This window comes from Anabrus simplex, chromosome 12 (assembly GCF_040414725.1).
Source record: "Anabrus simplex isolate iqAnaSimp1 chromosome 12, ASM4041472v1, whole genome shotgun sequence".
Lineage (NCBI taxonomy): Eukaryota > Metazoa > Arthropoda > Insecta > Orthoptera > Tettigoniidae > Anabrus > Anabrus simplex.
The window spans coordinates 49831295-49845578 of NC_090276.1; the positions used below are offsets into that span (position 1 = coordinate 49831295).

At 38.0% G+C, this 14284-nt stretch overlaps 1 protein-coding gene across 2 annotated transcripts in view; it reads left to right on the plus strand.

Annotated features, from left to right (window-relative positions):
* LOC136884136 (POC1 centriolar protein homolog A) overlaps positions 1-14284 on the plus strand; it is a 120448-nt gene that overhangs the window by 11679 nt on the left and 94485 nt on the right. For both annotated transcript variants that reach the window (XM_067156176.2, XM_068229847.1), the window contains exons 3-5: positions 1003-1397; positions 7428-7627; positions 12368-12487. In XM_067156176.2, coding sequence (XP_067012277.2) covers positions 1003-1397; positions 7428-7627; positions 12368-12487 — 715 coding nt within the window. The remainder of the gene's footprint in view (positions 1-1002; positions 1398-7427; positions 7628-12367; positions 12488-14284) is intronic.

The following is a 14284-nucleotide window of genomic DNA, read 5'->3' on the forward strand; positions in this document are numbered from 1 at the left end:
CCCTCTTGCTCTACATCAAACAATTCTCTTCGAACTCTGTCTAATTCAACTCTGGGAACTTTGTTTCTGTTTCTTCCTTCCTTCCTTCTCTACACTCTCAAAGAGTATCCTAATTTTGTCTTCTTTGGAGTCAGTCATGAAATGGATGACTCGACAGCTAGTATTATTATTTGACTTTAAGCTTGTGTGTGGTCGAAAAGACCAGGTTTGAAATAATTTGTGTGTAATTCTAGTTACTGCACAACAGATCCATGAATCATCCTCAGCTGGATCGAAACTAGTCTTGCATGTATATACCTTTTTAATATAAATAAATATATTCAACACCATATACAGTATTGATTAGGTGGGAACATCCAATTTTATAATTGTAAACTGTAAGTCATCAATGCGGAAAATGAAACTAATATTACCAGTCGAGTTTGCCGTGCGGTTTGGAGTGCATAGCTGTGAGCTTTCATCCGGGAGATAGCGGGTTTGAATCCCACTGTCAGCAGCCCTGAAGATGGTTTTCCGTGGTTTCCAATTTTCACACCAGGCAAATAGTGAGGTTGTACCTTAATTAAGGCCACGGCTGCTTCCTTCCCACTCCTATCCCTTTCCTATCCCATCATAGCCATAAGACGTATCTGTGTCGGTGCGACGTAAAGCAAATTCTAAAAAAATAAACTAATATCACACAACTGTTGACTGCAAGAAAGTGTTGTTGAAACTTCCCGCTATTAATGTGGAGAAAATCTGTATATTTGAAGACAGTAAAGTACGAAGATGTGGACATGGTCCTTATTATTTTGTGTTTTTATATTTGTTCCTGCCTCTTCATTCCATTGCTCTCTCTTTCAGTGCTGACGTATCATTATGTTTATCCTATTATGTGTTTATTCATGTTCTTACCTGTCTATATATGATGTAATCTAGAGTAATGTATTTAGCTCTGCTCTCTCTCTCTCTCTCTTATATTCTGTTATCTGTTACCGTACTCTGTTTTGTTCTTTAATTCAGATATATGGCTCACAAGGATTCTGTGATGGACGTTTCTTTTGCACCCACTGGTCAAATATTGGCCTCGGCCTCTCTGGACCGCACAGTACGCTTTTGGGTGCCGAGTGTCCAGGGTGAAACAGGAGAGTTCAAGGCACATACATCTGCTGTGCGATCAGTCCACTTCTCCCCTGACAGCTTGATGCTGGTAACTGCTTCTGATGATAAGACAGCGAAGTTGTGGCTTGTCGCAAGGAAGAAATTTATTTCTACTTTACATGGACATACAAACTGGGTGCGATGTGCAAGATTTTCTCCTGATGGTCGTCTTATAGCAACTTCTTCAGATGATAGAACTATTAAACTCTATGACCAGAACAGTTCTCAATGTGTACATACATTCCAAGAAATTAAAGGTAAGCTGATAAATTACTTTCAGTCAGAGTGAAGTTGCATTATGGATTATCATCAAGAAGTCACTGTTGTGAAACGTTTATTCTTTAGCACATGGCCAACTGTAACTTCCACAAATTTACAAAATGATTATACTGATGATGATGATGATGTCATCCGTTCAGTCATATCCAGGGCGAGGGTGGTATCTGTTTTAATGGTGTCTAATCGACGAGTCCTCTGGCGACCTGGTCTTCTTGCACCGCTAATCTTTCCTAGCATGATTGCCTTTTCCAATGCATCTGTTCACATAACATGGCCAAGGTATGCTAGTCTCAGCTTCATAATCATACCAACCGATGTCATACAGGCTTGATGTGCTCTAAAACTGCCTTATTGGTGATTTTTGCAGTCCATGGTATTCATAAGAGTCTTCGCCAACACCAGACCTCAAAAACGTCGATCTTCCTTTTGTCTGCCTGTTTCAGCGTACAGCTCTCCCATGAATCGCATTGACTAATCTGTATTTGGTAGCCAAACTGATACCTCTGTTCTTCCAGATCGGGGACATAGTCATCATAGCCATATTCGTCCAAGCGAAATGTATCTTTTAATTTCAGGACCGCAATTTCCACTTTGACTGATTTTGGCTCCCAAGAAGATGAAATCCTCCACATTCTCTTATCTCCTCCCCATTTAGCTTTAGACAAACTGTACTTCACTCATCCATAGTCATAATTTGGTCTTTTTAATATTGAGATAGACATAGGTACATTAAAAAAATAACAATAACTTGGCATCAAAAATGGCTGGAACCCAATCTCTCTGAAGGAGTAGCATTATCAACTCAGGTTAATAAGCTAGAACTGGCATACCATCTGACCAAGAACACCTACAATAAAAAATGTCTCTCCCGAAACATTAAAATGAAACACTGCCAGACAGTCATCCACCCTGAAGCTGCATAATTTCTAATATTCATCAGGAAGGGACTCGCAGACAAGCTCAAAACCCAAGAGAGAAAGATATTGAAGATATTAGGGCCAATCAAGGAAGGGAATGAATACAAAAGGCGACCCAACGAAGAGCTCTACAAATACTGTGAAAAAATCACAGGCATGGCCAGGAAGAATAATAATAATGTTACTGGCTTTATGTCCCACTAACTACTTTTACAGTTTTCGGAGACGCTGAGGTGCCGGAATTTAGTCCCGCAGGAGTTCTTTTTACGTGCCAGTAAATCTACCGACACGAGGCTGCCGTAATTGAGCACCTTCAAATACCACCGGCCTGAGCCAGGATCAAACCTGCCAGGTTGGGGTCAGAAGGCCAGCGCCTCAACTGTCTGATCCACTCAGCCCGGCTGGCCAGGAAGAGACGCCTAGCATTTTATGGACACGTCTACAGAATGCATCATGCCAGTTTGACCAATCAGCTTCTCGTTTACTGGCAAAAAAAAAAAAAATAGAAATGTAAGACCAAGTCACCATGGTAGACAGAAGTAAACAAAGTTCTACAGGAACTGGGAGAATCAGAAAGAAACTTAAAAGACCGGACATCTCTCAGGAGGATGCTTAAATAAAAGAGGATCCAGGACAGATCGCCGAGAAGAAAGGCAGAGGAAAGAACAACACAGCCAGAGGATTCGCAATTACTGGACAAAGATCGAAACCCACACCAAACGCAATAGTTATGTATCGTGGTCCTCACTCGGCCTGTACGAAACAAGAACAACAACTTGGCACTGAGGGAGCTCAGATTGGGAATGCCTGAATATTCTGGATTTATCAAAGTCCTCCACAGATCCAGAGAAGGTCCAGGATACACATTTGGTGACTGTATGTTGTCTTGTTTGCTTTGGTGCACCGCAGTCATAGTTAAGGGAAGATCTCCTACACTGCTTTTGGAACACTGAACCATATCATCCATGGTTGGTTCAGACTCAGTTCAGTTCAATCCAAAGTTTATCAAAACTACTTGGAGGAGAGTGCATGTTAAATGCTTGCCACTCATTTGAAACTGCATCTTGGTCTATTCACTTGCTGTATATTTAATACAAAAAAAGGTCTCAAGCAAGGAAGTGCACTATCGCCATTATTGTTTATTATATTGATGGATGAAATAATAAAACGTGTAAAACAGAGTATCAGTAGTGATGAAGTGAATGGTTCGGTATTTGCAGATGATGTGGTGATTTGGGGAAAGGGAGAAAAGGAAGTACAAAGGAGACTGGACATTTGGAATGAAAATCTGAAGGAGTTTGGAATGGTAATTAGTACAAAGAAAACTGTAGTCATGCACTGTGGAAAAGAGAAATAGAGAAGCCAAGTGAACAGAGATGAGAACGGTTAGAGAATGTAGGACAGTTTACATATCTGGGTAGCATTATTAATGGAAGTAATGAAATCAACCCTGAAATGAATAACAGACTAAGTAAAGGTACGACATTTTATCAACAACTCAGAGAGCTTTTATGGGATGACGAAGTACCCAAGAGAACGAAATTAACATATACCAATTGTAATATACGGACTAGAAACACTTGTAACTAATAAGAGACAAGATAGCAAGATCCAAGCGGTAGAAATGAATTTTTTAAGAACATCGATTAAAAACACAAGAAGACATAGAATTCAAAATATTAAAATCAGACAAGAGCTAAATATAGAACCGTTGGTACAGAACATACTGAAAGCAAGACTGAGATGGTTCGGACATGTAAAAAGAATGAGAAAGGAACAGGTAGCAAGAAGAGAATTGGAAAGAGAAGTTAAGGGAAAGAGACCAGTTGGAAGACCGAGAAGAAGGTGGATGGATCAGATTTAGAACGACATTAGAGAAGCTGGATTGGATGTAGCAGAAGTAATGGAGCAGGCAAAGTGGAAGGACAGAAAGGAGTGGAGGAAGCTTGTTAACCATACCCAGGCGACTGGAGTGGGACATTGATGATGATGATGATGATGATTATTATTATTATTATTATTATTGTTATAGTTTCTGTGAAGGATCTCTTGTGCTGTTTTAACTTACGGCAATGTTGATTTTTGGTGTCCAGATGATCATGAAAGAGAACAGCTATGTTTGTGTTGTAATATTCTTCTACTCCCAAACTCTTCTTTTCAAAGAGGTTCTGTGTGACTAAGCACAGACAACCAGAAAGGAGTGGATTACATTGATTACACTGAAGAGCAGTATTCAGGTATAGAATAAACTAACGCCATTGCTGAAGAGCAAAGACTGGATGCAGAAGTTCCCCATGTAGACCTAGCTAGTTATTTCTCGTCCTCATTTCAGCAGCAATTTTGGTTAAGGGTTTTGTGAGTAATTTTGTCTGGTCAAGAGTAACTCCACGATACTTGCGATTAGTATTGTATGGAAGGGGAATGCCAATGAAAAGCAAATCTAAAGTAACATTTGTCTGCCTGTTGTTAAAGAGGAAAAATAAAGTTTTGTTGTTTGTTTTACTGGTGCTAGGTGTTAAACACCACTTCCTGAAGTATTCACACAAGATATCAAGTTCTACATGTAGAGTAATTTCTCTTCAGTTATGATAATCCTATTATTCCAAGCACCATTCATTTTTATACAGTTCTAGTATATGGTATTGATAATTTAAAGCTACTACATTGAGATTAAATAATAATATATATATCTGGTATAATATTTCACAGTCGTTTCTCAAGAAGCAGAACATTCATAAGATTTTGGGCTGTTGCCACGTCAAGAAAACAAGGTAAAATTCTTTGTTTCGCAGAGAACTCTTCCTCTTGAACATTCGGGATTGTCTTCTGAAGACACAAACCAAGTTCACTGCGAAACAAACAATTTTGCCTTCTTTTCTTGACACAGCAAAGGCCCAAAAGCTTACTATCATATCTACAATTACTGGCTGAGAAAGCATCAATCTAAACAGCCGGAGAACATATTTTTCTTAACTTTTGGAATTATTTCTAGCTCTTAGAATTCTTGCTTCAAAGTCTTAACTCTCAAACTCAACTGTTTCTGGCTCATATAGAACCTCTGGTCTTACAACAGTTTTGTTTGTTTGTTTGTTTGTTTGTTTGTTTGTTTGTTTGTTTGTTTGTTTGTTTGTTTGTTTGTTTGTTTGTTTGTTTGTTTATTTATTTATTTATTTATTTATTTATTTATTTATTTATTTATTTATTTATTTATTTATTTATTTATTTATTTATTTATTTATTTATTTATTTATTTATTTATTTATTTATTTATTTATTTATTTATTTATTTATTTATTTATTTATTTATTTATTTATTTATTTATTTATTTATTTATTTATTTATTTATTTATTTATTTATTTATTTATTTATTTATTTATTTATTTTGCAAGTTAAGCTGCACACAAATTGAGTAACATTGTAAAAGCAACTAATAATTTACAAAACAGAATAAATACAAAAGGTCAAGGTAAAACATAAAGTAGAAATCGATAGAGATATGTACAATGCAGAAAAAAAGCAAGAAAAAATACCAAAAACACAGAAATGATGTTAAATATAAGTAAATACATAAATTAAGAAATGAAAATTAAACTACGATGTCCAGTTGTGCAGCCATTGAATAGCCGTTGTTGAAACTGTCAGGAGGTCGTCGATACTTCCGCGGAAGGCTCTAAGTGGGCATCTGAAGGTGATGTGTCACATTGTCTGGAATTCTTCACCACAGTCACAGCTTGGAGAAGGTCGAAGGCCCACAGAATGCATTGCAGAGCCACTTCTTCTATGCCCAGTATGCACTCTGTTTAGTGGGACCCGTACACTCCGCAGGAGATGAAATCTGGGTGGGGGCTTCGTAGGGTCACAGATCGATCTCCATTCCTCGGGGGGCCTTAGCAGTCCATTCTTCATTCCAAGTTCGCAGCCCCCAGTAGTTTTCTTTCATCAATTTCTTAGGCAGCAGCAGGGAAGGGTGTCTGGATTTCAGTCGGGTTGAAGCAATTCTTTAGATGTCTTGATAAATTGGAAGTGATTTCTTGGCCTGTATTTTACTTGCTTCTTGGATGAGATTGTTCATACGGCGTAGAACTGGTGGAAGGATGTGGCAAAGGACTGGAAGCCAATGTAGTGGGGTTGCGTATCAGAGATGATAGTGTCTGAATATACATTCTGTTCCATAAGTTGGTCAGTGTATTGTTAATTATACTGAATCCTCTTTCATACACTGTTGTAATTCTGTTAATTAGCTCCTTTAATTTAATTCTACTTCCTTGATCAAATTCATTAATAATCTTGTAAGATAGTAAAATGTACGTCCAACCCTTGTCTCGTTTCTGTACTGGATCAGGTATGAAGAGAGATGAATCTCTGTAGTGAGTTTTTATGACTGAATGCCCTTTTTGACATCAACCTCATCCGAGGAGTTAACAGATGAAATGAATGACATGATATATGATAGGGTGAAACCCAGTGGCGGCACATAGGATATAATCCTGTCGAATAGCACCAAGGAGTCCGTTCAAGGCTTAAAGTCCCCATCTGATGGACAAATCACCATCAACAGTGTTATACGCCCTCATCCTGTATGAACACTGCGAAGAAGTTTGGAATAATGAATCCAGGTTTTTGGCGTGCAGTCTTGTGATTAATAATTGTATACCACCAGCCAGCATTCTTATAGTGAATTTTTTTATCAACGGTACTCAAACCGGCTAACCGCATGTCAGACCACACAGACTTGAAGCCTTTATAATCAGTGGCCAACAGGGGCTGGTTTCTAAGATAGTAAAATGTTCATGATTTTCTCTTGCAGAGAAAAAATATGATCAGCTGAGGAATTGCTGCCCCGTTCCTGCTCCTGTCAGTTTGCTCACGGACTGTTCCTAATTCATCTAACCACTTTTTCATTGTCTTCTGCTCCAGCAACTGAAATGTGATGTACTGTATTTTAAGACATCAAAAATCTTTGATTCAAGTATTTTCCCTTAAAGTCGTTGTTCATGAACATGCTCATAATAGAAACACATTATTGATGTATTCTAAGTTATGTTATGTTTGAAGATCTACTTACTGAAATACACTTGTTTGCTTTTAGGGAGTGCAACACATGTAGAATTTCATCCTAATGGAACTTGCATTGCATCAGGAATGACTAACAATGTGGTCAAAGTATATGACGTGCGAATGCACAAACTTTTACAACACTACCGAAGCCATGAAGGACCTGTTACTAAAGTTGCCTTCCATCCTTGTGGAAATTATCTTTTGACTTCATCTCAAGACAGTTCCATGAGGGTAAGTTGAATCTATGGTACATGGAGTTATCGTAAGAAGCAAGATTTAGGTACTCAGAAAAATATAGAAAAACTGTTTAATTCTAGTTTTATTGATTGAATTTGCTTGTAAATTGCTAAATAGCTTTTACTTGATTATGTCATCTTTATACGATGTGTACCATGTATTCTAAAACATACAACCAAATATCTTGCAGCATGTTTGTTTGAAATTCTTCCTGCAGTATTTGCAGGTTGCTGTGAGTAGGCATACCTACTATACAAAATTAAGGCCATGGCTGCTTCCTTCCCATTCCTAAACCTTTCCTATCCCATCGTCGCCATAAGACCTATCCGTGTCGGTGCGGCGCAAAACAAATAGGAAAAAACATATATATATATATATATATACAAAATTCACATTTTCTTAAATCTGGGTGAAATTAAATGTGTTAAGAGCCATAAGCATGGTTCCTAAATGTACAAACAGAACCTTATAGCTCTTTTCAGTGTACTTACGAAAGCTTTATTGATTCCAAACCTTTTACAAAAAGTGGCAATTATTTAGGAATGGTCTCTCTTTTTGGTATCATGAAGCCAATCACTATCATTGATTCAAGTTTATTTTTCTGATTTCCTGGATATCCACTGTCAATTTTCCCCAAAATGTTGTCTAGTCTTATCATTTATCTAAGAACACAACATTATCATTTACAGCTATAGCTTATACAGTAGATTAAAGAAATGCAGCCAAAACTGGTTAGGATGTTTTTGTGGAAACCGAAAAAGTCAAAGAGGGAACGTGCTAAAAAATGAGAAACAATTACGCTGTTAAATTTAAGGTTAGGTTTGAACATAAAAAGAATGACGATGAAAACAAAGAAAAAGTGTTTACAATATTATCATTAATGAAATAAATAAATAATAACATTTTAAGAACACCAACATCGTAAAACATTAAGGAAAAAATGTTCTTAGAAATGTGAACTACCGTATTTCACGGCATAATCGTCGCACTTTTTATACCAAAATTTTCGAAAAAAATTGTAGGGTGCGACCATTATACGATGAATATTTAATACCAGTATTTGTATTACTCAAAAATGTATTTATAACTAAATTGTATTTGATACAAATTTAAGATGCACGTAATACTCGCGTTTATACATCAAAATAATTAAAATAGTCTAAAACAAAATTCATAATTTTTCGCAACAATTCGGCGAACGTTTTTCCAACCTGAAAATAAAAATGAACATATTAAGTTAATTTGTCATTAATTTGAGTTAAAGTTAAAATATTACACTTGCAAAAAATTATCGCTTTGTTGTGAAATGCGGACTTACCGGTACGCAATTTATTCCAAATCTTCGGTGTCGCTATCGCAGGTTTCGCTATCTGATGCGCCGTCCTCGCCTTTGTTAATACCAGTATCAGATTCTTCGTCTCCCTGCCACACTGCGTCATCTTCGGAACCGTCTAGTGCATTCGAAATCCCAGTCCTTTTGAAGCTCTTGGAGACTAGTTCAGGTGGTATAAGATCCCAACTCTTCTTCACCCACGAGCATAACAAGTCCAAGGGTGGACGCCTGATATTTCCGGCGGGCGTCAATTGCTGATCGCCGCTCATCATCCACTCGTAAAATCGACGTAAGTGGTCTTTAAAGGGTTTATTAACACATACGTCTAGTGGCTGCAAAGCAGATGTTAGGCCACCAGGAATGACTATCTGTCGTGTCTTATTTGTAGTGAGAATTTGCTTCACTTCGTTCACGAGGTGACCTCGGAAACTATCTAAAACAAGCAGAGCTGGTTGTTTTAGTAGTGCACCAGGTCTTCTATTCCACACAGTTTTAACCCAGTCCAGCATGAGTTCTACGTCCATCCAACCCTTTGGTTGCACTCGTACATGAATTCCACGGGGAAACTGTATATTCTTAGGCATCGTTTTCCTCTTGGAAATGATGTAAGGCGGCAACTTTCTCCCGTCAGCTGTAATGGCTAGCATTGCCATGCATCGCAACTTCTCACTACCGCTGGTTTTCATTAATACACTCAGTGATCCTTTTAGCGCAACAGTGCTGTTGCGAGGCATATCAAAAAAGATTGGAGTCTGACCGGCATTATCGATTTGAGAAAGCAAGTACGAAGTTTCCTTGCGCAGACGTATGACAAATCGGTGAAAATTTACAATCTTGTCCGTGTAATCAGCAGGCAACTTTTGGCTTAGTGTTGTTCTCCTTCGCACTGACAGATTGTGTCGTCGCATGAACCCCTTAATCCACCCACGAGTCGCCTTAAACTAAGTTACCGGTATGTTGTGTTTGCGCGCTACCTCCTGTCCCTTAATTTGTAACATTTCATACGATACACTGCAGCCATTGTTACGTATTTCACTGACGTACCTAAACACTTCTTCGTCAATTATAGGAAACTTCCCTGTTTTAGGACCTCTAAACGCGCGTCTAGAAGGGTTTGTGCTTTTTAGCTTGTTTTTTACTTTCCGCCAGTCACGTACCAACTTTTCACTCACAGAAAATTTTCTTTCTGCAGCTCTGTTCCCGTGCTGTTCAGCGAAGGCAATTACGCTTAGCTTGAAGCCCGCAGAATAGTTTCTATATTTACCCATAATCGCTTATAAATGCTTCACACGTTAATGTTTTGCAATATAAATGACTTTCCGTAATTGTTCACTATTAAAACAAATTATTTCTGCAAACACCCAAAACACAAATTAAAAACTTAAATTCTCACGCACACATGTCTACAGTAATCACGTAAATCTGAAACAAATAAATGCATCTGTGATCTATCCATTCCAGAGCAGCCAATACTGTTAGGCAGCAAGGAAGCATGCAACAATTTATCAGTTTAGCTCGTTGGTTGCGACACACTACTGCGCTTGCGCAAAGCTCGCAAACCGGAGCTCTAGCTAGCGCGGTGTAGATCTACTGTATAGTTGACTGTATTCCAAGACGTCAGTAACAAACATTCATTTTTTTCAATTTCTTTTAAACATACGGTAATTAGGTTAATATTTCTTCCCAGTTATTGATGATTTTACATTACATTACTGACGAGTTTATAAAATAAAACTTTAATAGCATTGGATAATAATTATCTTGACTGCTTGGATAAAAGTTTTCATCCCATGCCCGGACACTTATGACGTAGTAGTAAGATAAGAGTCTAGCGATGACAACTGAGACATCGTAAATAATTCGGCTGAATAATTCCGTGGAAATCTGCGTTATCGTCTTGGATTTCACTTCGTGCGCAATAACACAGGAGCCGGCCCCATGGTGTAGGGGTAGCGTGCTTGCCTCTTACACGGAGGCCTCGGGTTCAATTCACGGCCGGGTCAGGGAATTTTACCTGTATCTGAGGGCTGGTTCGAGGTCAGTTCAACCTACCTAGCCGGTATTTCCTGGCGACGTTGCCGATAAGCGATAACTTACAGCCTTACGTATTTCAAATGGGAACTCATAATATGTAGGTGGTGAATAAATAGTACACTGTCTCGCGACCACGTTGTCAAACTGCCGATAGTCTACCGGTAAGCCATGCGTCGTACATATACCGGTATTATTTATTTATACGTTGTGCAACATGTCGCAAACGTGACTGTGTTGCCAAATTGCCCATAAACCATACACGTATTTAAATTGCGCATTCATGTGCAACTTACGTTGCAGTTCCATTTACCTTTTAACCAGATTAGTGAACAAAATTTGGACGTGCGACGATTATGTAATTAAAGGTTTAAAGTCCGATTTTTGTATTGAAAATAAAGGATGCGACGATTACGCGGTGGCGACGATTATGCCGTGAAATACGGTATACACATTGCTTACAATTATGTTTAAAGTTATCATAGGAATGTCCAACATCTGGGCAATTTCCGGACATTTCATCTGTGGATTAGCATCCGCTTTCTCAATAAACTTTAATTTTTCATCATTTTTAAACTGTCTACCTTTCTTCTTCTCCATAACTGAATGCCCTATGTGCACTATGTGTAAATACAACAGGCCTAATTTATGTATGTCGTTACACAATACACTTATGAACATAAAATTAAGCACCAACACGTCGGCTGTATTTGTACATACAGTACAAGTACAGTAAGCCTAATTTATGTACATTATTACACAATTCAATTACGAACATAAAATTAAGCACCAACACATCGGCTGTCTACATACGTACAGTATGCCTAATTTACATACGTTGTTACACAACACATCACATGAGTTACTGGTGAGCATTCCAAAAAACACACACCTACAGCAAAGATTCGCTTGAGACTGACGCTCCCTGCAGCTGTAGGTCGACACGCTACGGCCTTGAAATTAAGTTCTCTACCAAATCCTTACCCAGAGCAGTCGTTGCTGGCACATCGTGCACGCAACGTGGCCGGGAATGCTAATTTAACTTTCTTTTTGTGGGTGTTACGAACATACTAAAGAGTGACGTAAATGTGCTATCCAGGTTTCTTTAGCATGTATTTAATAAGACATGGACTGAGACCTTGGAATAATTACATAGTAACCAGGGGGGAAAATGCACTAGAGAGGGTCGTCTTAACCAGTTTCACCTGTATTTAGAAGCCAGAGAGGAGAATACAAATTCAAAAGAAATCTCTTGCTCTCTTTTTACAATTATTGATGTAATCTCATGTCATCAAACCCAATTCTTTTTGCTCTTGCTTCTCTTTGCTATATTCTTACTTGTAGATCTTTAAACATTGATTTTATTTTAGGTATTCGATCTGCTGGAAGGACGGCCCATCTACACTCTCCAGGGACATGATGGAGCTATCACTGCAGTTGCATTCTCAGCTTGTGGAGAGTACTTTGCATCTGGTGGATCTGATGCCCAGGTATGTGCCTTAATTTAGGCCACAGTTGCTACCTTCCCAATCGTGGCCTTTTCCCATACTTCAGTCACCGAAACCCCTTGATGTATCAGTGTGACGTTAAACGTGTAGCAAAAAAAAATTCTTGAAGCTAACTTTTAGATTGTCAAGAATAAGGGATGGTTTATAAGTACTGTTTTGATATAGGAAAAAGTATGAGATTTTTTAATCTGTTCATTTTTTACATTTAAGCCTGTACCTTAAAGTACTTCTCACTGTAAGTTCCAAGCATATTAAGGCACTTGTCATATTGTGAAACCCGCTTCTGAATTCCATCCCCCTAGAAATGTGCCAGCCACTGTCGTGCGGTCGCTTTTATGTCATCGTCATAACATTGACAAATGATGCAGACGGAAATGAACAATAGTAGCACATGGTGAGGTTGTGGACCTCATAGGTTACAAAATATTGTTTAGTAACAATAACAAACAGGTTGAAATCACTGTCGAAAATCATCCTTGTAGAAACCCATCACATTAAATTGGTCAGGAGGGGAGCGGGAGCAAACATTTTTGAGAAACCAAGCCTGATATGACGTGCACCATTTGTTTTTTCATTTCTTTGTTTTCTTAGGTTAACACAGTTTTTAGTTTCAATTATTATTTTAAATTTGAAGTATGTGTTGCGATTCGTTTACTAAATGGAAAAGGCAGGAAAGGTGTTGAAATTCATCGGCAGATTAGTGAAAGTGTATGGAGAACACACTATGAGCAAAGGAATTTTGTCGCAGTGAGTTGTTTTTTGTTCTGCATATTGATGTAAATATTGTATATTTATACTAATTTTGTTTCCGTCTAGGCTCTCTTTTGTTTGTTTTATCATTTGCTCCTTCATTATGTTTTTTAGCATTTTTTCAACTTATATTATGTAATTATTTCAAATCTCCCCTCATTTTTCACTGAAGATGGCTCAAATGAGCCGAAACATGTTTGAATTTGTTTACTCCGTCTAATGACGGAATATTTATTGTATTGAATTAGGAGGATACTCTCATTTTTCACTTTTGTAAAGTGAAAACCATCAATACAGAATGATTCTAATATCTTGTAAAGTTTTCTTATTCAAACAGCGTTACGTATCCTAACTTAACCGTACTATACGTATGATGAAAACACACTTCAAGCGCCAGTACAGAAATTATACCTTTCTCGCTATAAATTTTCATAATAGCCTTTCCGTAATTTAACCAGGCGCGACAAAATATAAACTAACCTCTGAAATCAATTAAGCACTCTGCCATATCTCGACGTGTATCCCATTCTTACTTAATTGCAGTATGTCGCCTCAAAATTAAGCGGTCATTTAGTCAGCCTTAATTTTTAACGAGTTAATAACCGTTACCGGACACATTATTTGCGCATTTATTACGAAAATATGTTCTCTTTCATTTCAAATTTTCTTTACGGAACAGCTGTCGACGGATATTACTAATCGACTCCGACATCACCTTCGAATGTCGACGAGAGAAATTGCTAGTGCACATAGCGAGGAAACTATGCCGAAGGTAATCGATCACATGCAGTGTCATCGTTGGGGTGCATAAATATCGGTAACGGAAAAAATCGCACGCGCTTAATCGCTCGTAATAACGGATACGCCAGTGACAGGGTGCTCGCTTTAACCGAAGGACGATACACAGTTTAATATACGAATTTTGAAGGGACAGAAAAAAGTCGTCGCTATAACAGAGTTCTCGTTATATGCCGTACTCGCTATATCGGACTTCTACTGTATTATATTCAACCTATTATGAACCCACAC